Source organism: Acomys russatus, chromosome 24, assembly GCF_903995435.1.
Source record: "Acomys russatus chromosome 24, mAcoRus1.1, whole genome shotgun sequence".
Lineage (NCBI taxonomy): Eukaryota > Metazoa > Chordata > Mammalia > Rodentia > Muridae > Acomys > Acomys russatus.
The window spans coordinates 32,923,934-32,940,946 of NC_067160.1; the positions used below are offsets into that span (position 1 = coordinate 32,923,934).

Sequence of the window (17,013 nt, forward strand, 5' to 3'; positions counted from 1 at the left end):
AAAATTCATATTACAACCTCGCCGCTCAGTAAAATCTTCGAAGCTACCTCTTAAAATATGTCTACCTTCATTCCCAACAGATTCATTACAAAAAAGACTATGAAAAAGCTAAAGGGAAAATGGTTGGATTCCAAAGTCTCCAAGATGATCCTAAACTGGTTCATTACATGAACGTGGCCAAGATACAATCAGACAGGGAGTATAAAAAAGACTACGAAAAGACAAAGACCAAGTACAACACATCTCACGACATGTTTGATGTTGTGGCGGCTAAGAAGGCACAGGATGTGATCAGCAACACCAACTACAAGCAACCTCTCCACCACTACACCTACCTGCCGGACGCCATGGACCTAGAGCTGTCCAAGAACATGATGCACATACAGAGTGACGTAAGTGCTGTGGTACCCAGGGGACCATCCCCCAGTTCCCAGAGTGAGTCTGGGCCTCACCTCTTCCCTCCCACCATAGAATGCCTACAAAGAAGACTATAATACCTGGATGAAAGGCATTGGCTGGATACCGATCGGCAGTCTTGACCAAGAAAAAGTGAAAAGGGCAGGTGATGCCCTGAGTGAAAAGAAATACAGGCAGCATCCAGACACACTCAAGTTCACCAGCGTTGAGGACTCGCCAGTGATGGTGCAGGCAAAGCAGAACACACAGCAAGTCAGTGATGTGAGTATAACAGGAGAGAGGGTGTGTGTTGGGGGGCGGGGGCTCGTCTGGGGGTAAGTACCAGCTCAACATGTTTGCTCTTATTACAGTGTCTTTTCATTTCTATTTTAGTATTCTGTACATTCGATGTTATAACTGTGAGGGCTGGAGAAATAGCTCAATGTTTAAGAGTACTGATTGCTCTTATAGTGGTCCTGGTTTAGTTCCCAGCAGCCACACATGTGATGCACAAATATACATGAAATAAAAATGCTTATATATAAAACAAATAAATTGTACATTGTTAAATAATTTAAAAAGAAAAGAAAAATTTAGGTTAGGCATTTTTTTTTACTCCCCAGGCACTGACTTTGTAAAATTGTCCTTTATAAAATCTTCCTTTTCAACTGCCGTTAAAAGACTGTTTTTATGGGGTTGGAGAGGTGGTCCAGTGGTTGGGAGCTCTGATTGCTCTTCCAGAGGAGCCTGGTTTCACACCCAGAACACACATGGCAGCTCACAACTATCTGTAACTCCAAAGATCTGACACCCTCACATAGATATACATGCAGGCTAAACATCAATGCACATAAAATTAAAGTTAAATTATAAAAAAGACTGTTTCATATGGTACACTTTAAAAATCTATTTGCTATTCATAAATGGATATAAGATGTTTAGAACCAAATTAATAAAATAAAATAAAACAAAATAAAGATGTTTAGAACCAACCTATACTTCCCACCTTTTTCCCCTTGATTTTCCCCTTTATTGGATACATTTGGCAGGTACAAAAAAAGTTTTATTCCAGGCCAGGTGTGGTGGCACACATTTTTTCATCCCAGAACTTGAGAGTCTGAAGATTTAGGCCAGGCAATGCTACATAGCAGCTCCATACAGGAAAGAGAAGGCCACGAAAGAGAAGGGAAACTGGGTGGGCGGGGGGTGGAGGGGGGTTCTAACAAGAACAACGTCTTTAAGTGTGTACTTAATGGTTTGTCCTTTTAGCATGGTGTGGAAGGTGTATTATTTTGGTGTCTGTGTATTGCAGATCTTATACAAAGCTAAAGGAGAAGATGTAAAGCATAAATACACTCTGAATCCTGATCTCCCACAGTTTCTCCAGGCCAAGTGCAATGCTTACAATATAAGTGATGTGAGTACTGTGGGGTCTCTGACGGGGTGTGAAAGCTCAATGTGACAGTACGAAAGAGCTCGAGGGTAGGAAAGCATCTGATGAATTATTTAAGTCAGCTTCTCACTCTTAGTACCCAAGCAGAGTCCATCTCAAGACAGTGGCCTCTTAACTTTTTGTTTGTTTGGTTTTGTGTTCTTGTTTTTGTTTTGTTTTGTTGAGACAGGGTTTCTGGGTTTCTCTGTCCTGGATTTGCTTTGTAGACCAGGCTAGCCTCGAACTCATAGCACTCCACCTGCCTCTGCCTCCCCGAGTGATGGGATTACAGGGGTGCGCCACTGCGCCTGGCTGCCTCTTGACTCTTGAGTGGGCTCTTGGCATGGAAGGAGCCTTTCATGGGGTGTAGCACTCTCCTTTACATAGAGTACATTGCGTATTCCCCTAATGCTTGTGCTTAGTTTTCCAGTTGGCACACGGGAGAGGAACGAGAATCCTTCCCGAGAAAAATGAAAATGAACGAAGTCCTTATTCACTGGTTTACTTTTTTAACAATAGCCTTACAATGTGTAAAGCTGTCTGCCTAGTCTCCTCATGACCATCCTTCATAAGATTGGACAACTTCCTGTCCTCTTGATGGCCCTCAATATACCAGAGTTCCCATAGCCTTCCTTTGTCCACCCTAAGTTCCCAGCATCCCTCGGCTATACGTGCCAAGGCCAGATTTGGGTAACCAGTGATTTGGGGCTAGATACAAAGTGTGACCTTTTGCTGATGCAGTTCCTGGAAGAGTATTGCGACTGGGGGAGCTAACCCCTTAGCTTACACGCCTGAGAGAACTGAAGAATCTCAGTGGTTGAGGGGCTCCTGAGTTGGTTGGTTAACAGTGCACTGACTGACTCCCTTTTGCAATTTACCCCAGGTCTGTTACAAACGGGACTGGCACGACTTAATAGCTAAAGGCCACAATGTCCCGGCTGATGCCATTCCCATCACAGCCGCCAAGTCATCAAGAAACATTGCCAGTGACGTGAGTAAAAGCTTTAGGTGGAATTTGAGTGGCTGCCTTTTTGTAATACAGTCGGATACCTACTTGCTTTTGTGTGTGTGTGTGTGTGTGTGTGTGTGTGTGTGTGTGTGTGTGTGTGTGTGTGTTACACACACACAATTAATGACATTCAAACTCTCCACAAAGTATTATTTTGAAAACCTGCCACCTTTTCAATATTGTTGTGATTTTTCTCAGATGACTGCACTTAGTAGCAATGTCGTAAGTCTGACAGTGGCATTCTTCCCTGACTCATGGCCAAAATTACCTTCACTGACACATTTCCCTGACAGCTTGAACTTATATTTTCAGGGAGAATATGAAATGAATGGCAGTAACACGTTAAATTCAGATGACTGCCTGCATTACAATTGCACTAAAAAGAATGGAAACTGTTAGGTAGCTGCAGCTATTTCATAAGCCAAGTAGAACCCCTGCCCCTTCTAGGATATAATAATAATTATTTTTATTCCATTGATGTCATTTATCTATGATAATATATATACATATGATATATATATACATATGTGATACACACACACACACACACACACACACATACACACACACACACCACACCAGGTCTGTTATAAACGGGACTGGCACGACTTATAGCTAAAGGCCACAATGTCCTAGCTGATGTGACACACACAGTCACATCTCATCTTTAAAAACACATTTTCAGGCATTCACATCTTGCAGGTTTCACTATTGTGTTGTATTCCAGGGACTGCAATCTTGACTTGAGAAAAGAGAAGAAATCAGCTGTGTGCATAGTCCACATAGGAGAAAGGGGTGTAAAGACACTACAGCTCTCCTTGTAGGACTGGACTGAAAACGCCTTCCTCAAAGCTTTGTACACAGTACACCTCACTCTGAAATGCACTCCTGACTTACACTGAAAGTGAATGCCTGCACTTTAACTCTGTCCCCTTCCCCACCTAGCAGGCTCTCATGGCTTTCTCTAATATATCTTGTAATTACTTGTTAGCCCTTTTACCTGCTAAGTCCTTGCTTATGAGTTCCGGTTTACACAGCCAGTGTTCAGTGTCTGCCGGGTTCGGGCAGATTTGAATCCTCTTGAATTGAGGCTCTGACCTATTACAGGGTACCTCAATCTGCATTTCTTTTACTATATTACAGTGAACTTTTAATTTTTTTTATTTATTTTACATCCCGATCACAGTTTCCCCTCCCTCCTCTCCTCCCTCCCTCCCTCTCTCTCTCTCTCTCTCTCTCTCTCTCTCTCTCTCTCTCTCTCTCTCTCTCTCTCTCTTACCTCACCTCCTACTATCCGCCTGTCCTCCCTTTCTCCTCAGAAAAGGCTCAGAAAAAGGAGGGCATCCGTGCATATCAACCCATCTTGGCATATCAAGTTGTAACTAGGCACATCTGCTGCTATTGTAGCTAGGCAAGGCAGCCCAGTTAGGGGACAGGGATTCCACAGCGGGCAACAGAGTCGGACACAGCTCCTGCTCCTGCTGTTAGGAGTCTCACATGAAGATGGAGATGCACCACTGTTACATGTGTGCCGAAGGCCTAGGTCCATCCCAAGTCTGCTCTCTGTCTGGTGACTCAGTCTCTGTGGGCTCCTATGGGCTCCTTCAATCCTTCACCCTCCTCTTCCATAGAATTCCCCAAGCTCTGCCTAACGTTTTGGCTGTGAGTCTTTGCATCTGTTTCCCATCAGTTGCTGGGTAAAGCCTCTCAGATGACAGTTATGCTAGGGCCCTGTCTGCAAGTACAGCAGAATATTATTAATCGTGTCAGGAGTGGGCTCCCTCTCGTGGCATAGGTCTCCAGCTAAACCAGTCATTGGTTGACCCCTCAATGTCTGCTCCATCTTTAACCTTGCATATCTTGTTACCAGGAGAAATTGTGGATCTAAGGTTATGTGGCTGGGTTGGTGTCCCAAACCCTCCATTGGAAACCTTGCCTGGTTACAGGAGATGGCTCTTTCAAGCACCATGTCACCCATTGTTAGGAGTCTTACCTAGGGTCACACTCATAGATTCCTGGGTTTATAGCTCATCCCAGATATAACCACACACACACACTGATTCTGGTTCTCTCTCCCTGTACTCTGTTCCTCTGTCTTCCCCACATGTGATCTTACAAAGCTAGACTTCAACAGCAACAGAGACAGCAGAAAGCCCTACAAACCCATGGAAACTGAGCAACTCCCTATTCAACCTGCATCTTAATGATCTCAGCTGTGAATGCACTTGAGAAGATTTGCTTTGGGTTGGGGTCTATCGATGAGAAAACCCATAGCAGTTCCTGCCTTTGCTGGAGTTGTTTAATTCATTCACAGTTACTTAGCCCTGAGTTTGCAGAGGGAGCCGATGATAGAGGGACTGGGTGAAGGCTCAGCGACATGTATGGCTGATGTGCACATCCATGATCAGAAATTGCATACCGGATTAGAAAAGGCCACATTCCCCATGAAGTTAAAAGACATTGATCTTATACGGGAAAGTGGCATGTTCATATTCTGGTTGATTTTAAAAAATAGTTCTATAGACAAATCATCTGTAGGAGCCGAGCAAAAGTGGAAAATTGTTAAATTTATCATGGGACTCCCTAGAAATTCCAGAAGAGTTTAAAGGGGTTTTTTACTATGAATTTTCTGGAAGAGATGTGGTATGTGTTTTGTGAGCACTTATCTAGAAGGTCATAATATTCTGTTTACTTTCTGTGTGTGAAAGAAAATTGCCCTGCCTAATGTTACTAGTCCCAGGAATTGGCTAACCAATTTTTATTTCTGCAGTACAAATACAAAGAAGCTTATGAGAAGTCAAAGGGCAAGCACGTTGGCTTCAGAAGCCTCCAGGACGACCCCAAGTTGGTCCATTATATGAATGTGGCAAAGTTGCAGTCAGACCGAGAATACAAGAAAAACTATGAGAACACCAAAACCAGTTACCATACCCCTGGGGACATGGTTAGCATCATTGCTGCAAAGATGGCCCAGGACGTGGCCACCGGGGTCAACTACAAACAACCATTACATCACTACACATACCTGCCTGATGCCTTGAGCCTCGAGCACACAAGGAATGTTAATCAAATTCAGAGTGATGTAAGTATGTGCTGCATAACAGACGCGAAGACACGTGTCCTTAAAAAGCATGATCATTTCTTCCACTTTATGCAGCTCTTTAAAATGCAGTTAAGAGGCTCAGAAACCCTCATTAGAATAAGCAAAATTCATCCAACAACTTTTGAAGCTACATTCTTGCTGATGTTTTATACTTCCATTGTAAACACTGCCATCATCTCTGTTGCCTTACGGATGAAGCTAGGACCACGTTCTCCTAACGAGGCCCTTTGATTCTCAGCCAGAGGTATCCTTGTGGATCTGTTTCAGTGGTAATAGCTGTCAGATGCAAAGTGAATCCACAATGTTTCTGAATTCAGTAAAGTTTTTTTTTTTTTCTTTTCAAACTCAAGGTCACATTGCCATCCATGTAAATCTATACAATGAGTCACAGCAAATGAACTGAGGACGCTCTATTTACAGCATGATTCATAGAGAGCCCCACGGGGGAACTGTTTAATATTCAGGGCATTTCTTTCTGCAGATTTCTGTAAGACTTGTCCTCTGTCGGGGAAGAAATAGTATTCAGTTATTGAGCTGTCAGCAAAAATATCTCTAGCCAGCTGAGATCAGGAATGGGTGGACAGTTTGGGTGAGACTCAAACTTGCGAAGTTTTTAGTGCAATAAAAAGGAAAGCCCAATTAATTGTCAAAAAAAAAAAAAATGTTTGCAACACCCGTGGAATTATATGACCTAGATTGCCTTATGCATTGTAGAATACACTGTAACAGCTGACCTGCTCTTTATTTTTTGTTGTCTTTGTTTGTTTGTTGGTTGGTTGGTTTGTTTTTCAAGACAGGGTTTCTCTGTGTAGCTTTGGCTGTCCTGGAACTCTCTTTGTAGACCAGGCTGGCCTCGAACTCACAGAGATCCACCTGCCTCTGCCTCCTGAGTGCTGGCATTAAAGGCACACGCCACCACTGCCTAGCCAGACCTGCTCTTTCTTATTCCCAGCTCCTAGTAACAAGCTGAATGGCAGAAAAGGACAGCACAGGGACAAGAACTGCTTTCATTTCTTCTGAGTAGAGTTGCAGATGCCAGAGGCGTCACTGTTCCCTGGGCTACCTTCTCATGTGAGCTTCCTCTTTGACAGAACGTGTACAAGGATGAGTACAACAGCTTCTTCAAGGGCATTGGGTGGATTCCCATCGGCTCCCTGGAGGTGGAGAAGGCCAAGAAAGCAGGTGACGCCCTAAACGAGAGGAAGTACCGACAGCACCCGGACACCATCAAGTTCACGAGTGTGCCCGACTCCATGGGCATGGTTTTGGCTCAGCAGAACACCAAGCAGCTGAGTGATGTAAGAGGTTTCCCTTTAGTCCGTGAATAAGCCCCATGACCACGCCACGCACCGTGCCCCCTCATTCAGTTAGGTGAGGGCTCATCTATCGTAACACATAAACAATTCCGGGAGTTAAAGCCCAGGCTCTGCTTTGGAAACGACAACATTGAATCTGAAGACAGGGGAAACGGGTGGCCTTACAACTCTGTATGCTAGTCATAAGTAGGTCCTGCGCGTCACACATAGGAGATAAGTGTTCCTATTATCCTCTTCAATTTGGTCTGAATTGCAAAAGCCGTTGATTGCTCTGAGTTGGAGTAAGTTTCCCCAGACACACAGCAATGTGCCACTCCTCCTGCATAACAACTCGCTCCATGAGGCGCTCTTAAAGTGAGGCCTCAGGGGAAGAGATCAGCAGTCTAGTTGTCATCATTTCTGAGACAACGTCCCTTTTTGTCCAGTCAACAATGTCTCTGTCAGAAAGGGAAGCATAATTTTTTTTGTTGTTGTTTTTTTTTTTTTGTTGTTGTTGTTTTTCGAGACAGGGTTTCTCTGTATAGCCTTGGCTGTCGTGGACTTCCTTTGTAGACCAGGCTGGCCTCGAACTCACAGTGATCCACCTGCCTCTGCCTCCCGAGTGCTGGGATCAAAGGCATGCGCCACCACACCTGGCAAGAAGCACATTTTTAAAAGACTTATTTATTATTTATACATATTCTGCCTGCATGTGTGCCTGCCCGCCAGAAGAGGGCACTAGATCTCATTGTAGATGATTGTGAGCCACCATGTGGTTGCTGGGAATTGAACTCAGGACCTTTGGAAGAACAGTGAGTGTCCTTAACCTCTGAGCCATGTCTCCAGCACCCCACCCCCCAGAAGCACATTTTAAAACATAAAGATTGTGTTTGTTTTAGCCTCAGCTGTTGGAAAGTAGGGGACACTTTGTCTGCCTTGAACCTGCAGGTCGTCTGGGAGTTTCATTCCTTCAGGACAATCCTGTGTTACTGCAGGGCTTAAGGCTACATTGCACTTCAGTGCTCATACATGCTGGAGATTCCTTTGTGCTGAGAAAGGTGTCACTTGTCCCCTTTGAGTTGGCTAGGAAAGCAGAACTCATTGTACCGTCTGCTCCGTCTCAGTAAACGCCATCGGCAAGAGCCTAGATGCTCAATCCAGGAAGGAGGGGGTTACTTCTGTTATAACTTCTGCACCCTCCCTACATCTTGTACCTCTGCCAAGCCTGTGTGCTGCTGCAGGACTTGTCTTTGACCAGCCACGCACCAGAGTTCCTTGTCTCTTCATGTGGATGGCTGCAGTTGACTTAGATTTACTGTCTGTGCTTCCCCAACAGCGAGATCCCATTCTCTCGTGTGTAAACCATCTTAGGCATTTCTCTTCAAACTTAAAATTCACACTCATTACCTTGTGTGACGAGAGTGCTGTCCCATGGATTGCTCTCTGGCTATCCAATCTCACTTTCAGTCTTGGACGTCGGGTTGCTCTTGAGCTTCCTCCACGTGGCTATTCTAGCTTTGGGGCCCTGAATGCTCTTCTGCCCAGAGCCCTATCATCCATCTAAGTCTGAGTACAGACACTACCTCTGCCTTCGTGATTGTCCAAGTGTCCCTGGTATGACTGTTGTATTTGCAAAATATCCCAATTTTAGCTATGGTTTATAGTTTGTATGCTTATGCAAAAACATGCCTTCTCTGTGAGATTATAAACTCCGAGGGGTGAGGTCTGCCCCACTCCCCTCCCTCTGTCCCTCCCTCTCTTTACTTTAAATACAGAATGCACCACCTTACCTTGTTGAATGAAGACACAAACATACCTACCCTAGCTCCCTGCCCATGACGATATATGAATTTGCCTTGTATATGGAAAACACCAATGGTAGCCTTCCCTTATAAAGGCACGGCTACCTGACGAGCCGCTACGGTGTCTGCTCATAATCTTTGCATGTGTCTCTCTTTGCAGTTGAACTACAAAGTAGAGGGAGAGAAGCTGAAACATAAGTACACGATGGACCCTGAATTGCCTCAGTTTATTCAAGCCAAGGTTAATGCCATCAATATGAGCGATGTGAGTATCAGACCTGGTGTCAGCCTACTACTGCTTCTGTGGACACCCCTTTTCCAATTCTGGGTAACTCTTGCTCTGAGACATCAAGGAGAGCAAATGTAGACCATTTGAATACTCAGATGGGACATTTATACATCAGGGAACTAGAAGTCACCATAAAATTTTGCTTACTGTATGTTCTTTCTAACTAAGAGCTGTGACTTGCTAGTAGATGGTAAAAGTGTCCCATTTAAAAAACACACACACACACAAAGTATGGACAAGCCTGGGAACCATGGGTGCGTAATCTGCTACAACAATAAGTTGTACAATTTTCTTTCAACAGTTTATGAAAAGTTCTAGAAGAGTTCAGTTTTCTTCTGTAATTATTGGGACCTTTAAAGCAACTACTTATTAGGTGGTCTGGGCATGTAATTGGTTACTATTTTTAAAGCCCAAACTGTGAACCCAGGGTTATAACATGTCCCTGCACTATCAGGAAGGAGCATTGACACTGAAGCTGAAGAGTGAAGACGATGAGTGTAGCCTAGGCAACGCGGTGGGACACCATCTTAAAACAAACAGAAGCTTAATCTTAGTGATTCTTAACATCTTAGGTACTGTTTTGTCTTCTAAAAATGTGCAGGAATTTTGGTAATCATTTCTAATTGGTAATGCTTTTGGTCCATTTAAATTTTTTTCTCATAGTATAGCATTTAACAATGAAAGCTACAGGTATAGTACTGGGTCTGACTTTTTAAATTTTCAATAATAAATCTAACTTTGAAGTGCTTTATTGTGAAAAGGCTGTCAAAAAATATGAGTCTTACAGGAGAGATTAAAAATGCAGATATTTATTTTAAAAATGTTTTGTTACCCTACATTCAAAGCACCCCATTTCCATTGCTTTGTCATACAAACATAGAAATGTCATTGTTTAGTTGAGATTATGCGGTGTGTTGCTTTTTGGGTTTTTTGTTTTGTTGTTGTTGAATTGGCTTTGGTTTTTGTTTTGTTTTCTGAAACAGGGTCTTCCTGTATAGTCCAGGCAGGCCTTGAACCATCATCCTTTTACCTCCTCAGTGTTGGGGCCACTGGCCTCTATCTCCAGCCCCTACTATAGTTCACAGAAAGAATGTAACAGGCACACAGGCAATGACCCAGTCCCTAGCTGCAGGCTCTCTTAGTAGAATGGATATAGATGCCTTGTAAAAAATACCATAGAGTCTGTCCAGTTTCAATCTGTCCTTTAGCAGTGTCAAGTGATGACGCAGCCCTTTGTCTCTCACAGGCACATTACAAAGCTGACTGGAAGAAAACCCTGGCCAAGGGTTATGACCTGAGACCAGACGCCATTCCCATTGTTGCTGCCAAAAGTTCAAGGAACATTGCTAGTGATGTAAGGCAAACTCGGCATGTTTTGTAATCTGCACATTGTGCATAAAACCACGATCTGTAGAAGGAAACACATAAAAAGATTACACTATAAAATTATTGGCTTATATCCTAATCACCAATGGTGTTCTCCTATAACTTCATTGAAAATATTGTAAAACTGCATTACAAGGAAAATTTTACAGATACACTTTCTTTTTAACTGTGGAAAGTTTGGAAATTTTACTCGTTTCACTGTAAACTTAAAAGTTTTTTATTTATATTTTTCAAGAAACAGTCTCCATATACTAAAATATCACTAAATAAAGTCTCCAAACATTTTGAAGAATATACCGTTTTAATTTCACAATGTACTTATATAAGAAAAAAAGTCTAGTGAAACAAGAGAAACAGGGAAGAACTACAGGTTAAATAACAACATTTTGATTGTTTTTTAAACAAATTACATATTATTCACGAATTGACATAATTATTATAATAGAGCGTGAATTCATTTATTTTAAGTTCAGTGCTTTAATTTGTAGTAGAGCTTTTCTGAAATGGAGTCACAATTACATAAATACTTTTAAAAACGAGTATAAATTATTAATGGAAATGAGATAGAAATATATAACTGCTTAATAAGTAAGCTTTTCACACATGTAAAGAATGTGCTAATAAACAATCAAGATACAAATTGCAAATTATCATATTATTTATTCTCAGAACAAATGTTGTAGTCATCCATTAGAAATATTTTGCAAGTTGTGTATTAAAACGCTAAAAGTAGCTTAAGTATTTTGTAGGTTCAGACTGAACTTAGCTTTGCGTAGATTTTTAAACAAATTCAGTTCGTACCAAACTTCTATCTGCCCCTCTCTTCTGAACAGTGCAAATACAAGGAGGCCTACGAGAAAGCCAGAGGCAAGCAAATTGGCTTTCTCAGTCTCCAGGATGATCCTAAACTGGTTCACTACATGAATGTGGCCAAAATACAATCAGACCGTGAGTATAAGAAGGGATACGAGGCCAGCAAGACCCGGTACCACACGCCCCTGGATATGTTCAGTGTGACCGCAGCAAAGAAGTCTCAGGAAGTTGCGACCAACAGCAACTACCGACAGCCCTTCCACAACTACACCCTCCTGCCCGACGCCTTGAATGTGGAGCACTCCAGGAACGCCATGCAGATCCAGAGCGATGTACGTACCGGTTAGCAGCTGGTGTGGTCGGCTTTCCATTCCCGAGGGAGGGAGGGAGGGAGGGAGGGAGGGAGAAAGGGAGGGAGGAAAGAGCCAGAGTCATGAGTCACCTTCCTCTTGCACCTAACCCAGGCCATTGTTCTCCCCAGGGATTTGCAGAGTGGGAGTATTTCCTCCACATAGTTACATGTGGCCCATTCTTGCACACATCGTGTGTCTGCATGTCTTCGACCCACATACTATATATCCTGTGAAAGAATTAAGCTATGTAATATTCTTCCCAATGCAGTTTTTTTAAAGTTTCATCCTGGTTTTTTTGTTGTTGTTTGGTTTTTGGTTTTGTTTTCTATTTAGCCTTACCTGAGTCTCACTGTGTAGTACAGGCTGACCTTGAACCCACAATCCAGTCTTCGCCTCCTGAATGATAGGGTTATAAACACGTATCATCATGCCTAGCTAAGAAAATTAGTTTTTTAAGTGAATTGTTATGTTAAGATCTCCATAAATTTTTGTTTTGTTTTGTTTTGAGACAGGGTTTCTCTGTGTAGCCCTGCCTGTCCTGGAACTCACTCTGCAAACCAGACTGGCTACAAACTCACAAAGATCTGCCTGCCTCTGCCTCCCGAGTGCTAGGATCAAAGGCGTGAGCCACACCATGCCTGGCTACATGTTTTTTGTTTGTTTGTTTATTGTTGGTTTTAGGATTTCCAGTGTAAAACCACCATTACTGCAACCATTTTCTTCTAAAAGACTGTGATGGGTAAACACGGGGCATTCTCTCTCTCCTCAGTACCACCCCCTTTTCTTTTTGATACAAAGTCTTGTAGCCAAAGAAACCCAAAGTTTGCTTCTTTCTGAAATGGGATTTTCTTTCTTCGTGCTAAAGAATCTGTACAAATCTGACTTCACCAACTGGATGAAAGGGATCGGCTGGGTCCCCATAGACTCCTTGGAGGTGGAGAAGGCAAAGAAAGCTGGAGAGATTCTGAGTGAGAGGAAATACCGACAGCACCCGGAGAAGCTGAAGTTCACGTACTCCATGGACACCATGGAGCAGGCACTTAACAAAAGCAACAAGCTGACCATGGATAAGGTGAGAGCCCGTGGGCTAGCCTCAGCCCATGTCACCTAGCACCTTGATCTCATGCTCAGGGCACAGGGATCTGTAGTGTTGACGTGTGTGTGTGTGTCCATGTTTGTATATGAATGTGTGTATATGCATACACATATGCACGGGGGTTTTTTTTTTGAAGGATGTTAATAGATTTCACAATTTGACTGTCTTTAGATAGCTCTTCTCTATTGACTTTTAATGAGACAGAACTCCCAAAGCTCTGCATTGCTGTAAAATGGGGCAAGGCGGTGCTTGTGTCAGGAACAGGGCTCCCTTGTTGAACGATGATTTTTTTTTTTCTCTCATTAACGGACTTAACCCCTTCCACCATGGAGCTGCTTCTCCCTCTTGCTCCCATTATCACAAGCTCATGTGCCGGCTTTCTCATTACAGAGGTTGTACACCGAAAAGTGGAACAAAGACAAGACCACCATTCACGTCATGCCTGATACTCCAGACATCTTGCTCTCCAGAGTAAACCAGATCACCATGAGTGACGTATGTAAACCTGCAGCAAAGGGGGGGGGGGCGCGCAGGTGCTGAAGGGAGCTAATGCTTGTGGGGTCTCTATCATTTCCATGCCAGCCATCTTGGACTAGGGAGCCCTCTTGTAACTGAAGTAACAAGACACTCTTGCTTCTCTGGTTTTGGATTTAGAAACTATACAAGGCAGGCTGGGAAGAAGAGAAGAAGAAAGGCTATGACCTGAAGCCTGACGCCATCTCAATAAAGGCTGCCAAGGCCTCCAGAGACATTGCCAGTGACGTAAGTGCATCCACTGGAATGCCTTGAGGATTAGTGAAGGTGCAGACAAGCCAGGCTTAGGCCTGAGCAGGAGGTGGGATCAGCTCACCAGCTGGACACACTCTCCCGAGGCATTTCCCTTCACACAGGCCAGCTACCCACTAGCCAATTTTGCTCATTGTTCACTGTGAAAATGATGAGGTCATACTAAAATGAGTCATGCCAAGAGTACTTGAATCATGAGAGACAATTCTAAGTAAATATGTGTGATCTACATGCTTTACCTATGAGATCCATAGCCAGCTCTCAACCTAAGGACACACTAAGGAATTGCACTTATGGTCTTTTCTGTGCTTACACAGTGGGAGTCAGGAGGGAAGACACCGTTTCTGAAATTACTCTCCATGTGAAGCGTAGAACTGTTGCTTCCCAGCTTGGCTGCCCCCTCTCTGCCTCATTATAGGAATCTCTGCAGTTCTTTACCTACACAAAGCTAAGCGTGCCCAGTGAATCACATCTTAGTCTCTTGCTCGCACCGTGTATTATTTCAATGCCATTTTCCTTCTCTGCCCACAGTACAAGTACAAGCAAGCCTATGAGCAAGCCAAAGGGAAGCACATTGGCTTCCGCAGCCTGGAAGACGACCCCAAGCTGGTGCACTTCATGCAGGTGGCCAAGATGCAGTCAGACCGGGAGTACAAGAAGGGCTACGAGAAATCCAAGACATCCTTCCATACCCCAGTGGACATGTTCAGTGTGGTGGCAGCCAAGAAGTCTCAGGAAGTGGCCACCAACGCCAACTACAGGAACATAATCCACACCTACAACATGCTTCCTGATGCCATGAGCTTTGAGTTGGCCAAGAATATGATGCAGATTCAAAGTGATGTACGTGACAGTGATGGCCATTTGTGGACCCGTTACCTATATCATAAGTAGCTCATAAGTGACCATATGTAAAGACATTTCAAGAATCCATATGCAATTTTCTGAAAGGGCAATGTACTCATTCCCTTGGGCTGAATTCATCTCTTTTCATGAAATGAGATCTACTCTAGAAACTAAAATCTAATCAGAAACTATATCAGTGCTATAGTCACCATTGGCTTCTGAATTCAGCAACAGCAAATTCCTTTGGTTTTGAGAGAATCCACTGTAGCAAAGAAGATCAAATGTGTGAAAGGCTCTTGGTAGAAGGATGAAAGAGAAAGGCCAGCATGGTGGTATACATCTGTGATCTCAGTACTTGGGCAGCCCTGGCCCTTCTCACCCAACCAACTTCCCTCCTCTCCTGTCACTGCGATTGCCTCTGCTGCCAAGGTAATGTTGATGAGTTGAGGGATGAGGCAGCTTCAGGGACAAATGGAGGGAAGACAGTGAGATCCCAGAGCCTCTATCAGGTAATGTGCATAACAAAACCAAGACCCATCAGGCCAGGCCTAGATTTCCCACTGGAATAGGAACCTGGATGATGAGTTTTCATGGAGACAATGTCCAAGTGGAAGCAGCATCAGGGAGAAATGTCTCAGCAGAAAGGGAAACCCCACACAACTGTGCCGAGTGCTATCAGGTTCCTGGTAGGCGTTAGGAAATTGTAACAACAGTAGATGATCAAAGACTTGCTGCTGGAGAGAAAACTCTGATTTTAGGACTTTCCTATCAATGGAGGGAGCTGGACTAATACTGTGCAACGAGTCTGGAGATTGCAACCACATGGCAGATGAGTCCATTAAGTGGTTCTTTTTGGTTTTGTTTTGTTGGTTTTTGGAGACAGGGGTTTTTTTTCTGTATAGCCCTGGCTGTCCTAGACTCACTTTGTAGATCAGGCTGGCCCTCAAGCTCACAGAGATCCGCCTGCCTCTGCCTCCCAAGTGGTCAGATTTCAGGTGTGAGCCACCATTTAGTGGCTCTTAACACATTTTCTTTATGAAGCTGTCAAGGAAAACAAGTCACCAAGATATTTATTTTTAATTTCTCATGAGAAGAAATGGGAAAAAGACAAAATGTTGGGGTGAAATGGTTGGTGTTGAATATACTGCGAGTCAGAAACAAGTGGAAATGACAACATGTCCAACACACATTCCTGACTTGCAGCAAGCTTGAGTCCTTCTCACAACTGATGGGGTTGTTTTTTTTTTTTTGTTTTTTTGTTTTTTTGTTTTTTTGTTTTTTTTTTTTTTCCTCTCTGGTAGAATCAGTACAAGGCGGACTATGCTGACTTCATGAAGGGCATTGGGTGGCTCCCCCTCGGCTCTCTGGAAGCTGAGAAAAACAAGAAAGCCATGGAGATTGTTAGTGAGAAGAAGTACCGACAACACCCAGACACATTGAAGTACTCCACGCTGATGGACTCAATGAACATGGTTCTGGCCCAGAATAATGCAAAAATTATGAATAAAGTAAGTCTTGCAAGTGTGTGGTGTGCCGCATGCATCAAAGCGAATCCATTACATTTGATCTGTAGGTTGTGCTAACAGTTGGGAGAGATCTTTCTTGAGGTTTGATTTACTTAGAAATAAAGGTCCTGTAGACTATATAAAAAAGAAATTATCCTTAATTAGTAGTCCCCAAATGCTTAATGAATAGCCCACCTCACTGACATAACAAATGAGTGGTACTCTTTCTTTTTGGTTTGGTTTTGAGATAGGGCCTCAGGATGGCCTCAATTTTTCCATGGAAGCAAGGATGATGCTGGATTTCTGACCCTCCAGCCTTTCTGATCCTAAATGCCAGAAGTGTGGCCCCATGTTTGGTTTATGCAGTACAGGATCAAACCCAGTGCATGCTAGGCAAGCACTCTACTGACTGAGCTACAGCGACAGCCTGGAGTCTATGCAGTTGGAGGGTGCATCCTGCCTGTGTCAGGTGGGGATGCTGAGCCACAGAGTCCCTGTCAGAAGTGGGAGCTGTAGCCATACTCCCTGACATAATCACAGAGAAATCCTTCCTATATCTGTAGCTTTAGAATCAGGTCCTTCCCTGGGCGGTCCTGATAGCAATCGCCCCACTTCATTGCTTCCTTGTAGTTTTAATTATTTAGAAAGCCTTACTGGTTTGTTTTCTATGCAACTTACATATCTATAAGAACGGTGTCAAGACTGACAACCATACCAACCATGTTGATATGGATATCTGTTTTTTAAAGTTTAGATAAAATATTGCACTGGCCCTGGCTATATCATTGGATCACAACTTGAAATGCCTTTGATTAAGTAAAAATGTCATGTGAACCTTAACACTCAACAACTGTAGAAAAATGACAATTCTAACCGAGCAGGACACATTGACTTGGTGTCTC

At 43.4% G+C, this 17,013-nt stretch overlaps 1 protein-coding gene across 3 annotated transcripts in view; it reads left to right on the forward strand.

Annotated features, from left to right (window-relative positions):
* Neb (nebulin) overlaps positions 1–17,013 on the forward strand; it is a 199,123-nt gene that overhangs the window by 47,341 nt on the left and 134,769 nt on the right. For all 3 annotated transcript variants that reach the window (XM_051167175.1, XM_051167177.1, XM_051167176.1), the window contains exons 31-44: positions 81–392; positions 472–678; positions 1,709–1,813; positions 2,712–2,819; positions 5,608–5,919; positions 7,032–7,238; positions 9,198–9,302; positions 10,573–10,680; positions 11,546–11,857; positions 12,744–12,950; positions 13,365–13,469; positions 13,629–13,736; positions 14,292–14,603; positions 15,908–16,114. In XM_051167175.1, the coding sequence (XP_051023132.1) occupies positions 81–392; positions 472–678; positions 1,709–1,813; positions 2,712–2,819; positions 5,608–5,919; positions 7,032–7,238; positions 9,198–9,302; positions 10,573–10,680; positions 11,546–11,857; positions 12,744–12,950; positions 13,365–13,469; positions 13,629–13,736; positions 14,292–14,603; positions 15,908–16,114 (2,715 nt within the window). The remainder of the gene's footprint in view (positions 1–80; positions 393–471; positions 679–1,708; positions 1,814–2,711; positions 2,820–5,607; positions 5,920–7,031; positions 7,239–9,197; positions 9,303–10,572; positions 10,681–11,545; positions 11,858–12,743; positions 12,951–13,364; positions 13,470–13,628; positions 13,737–14,291; positions 14,604–15,907; positions 16,115–17,013) is intronic.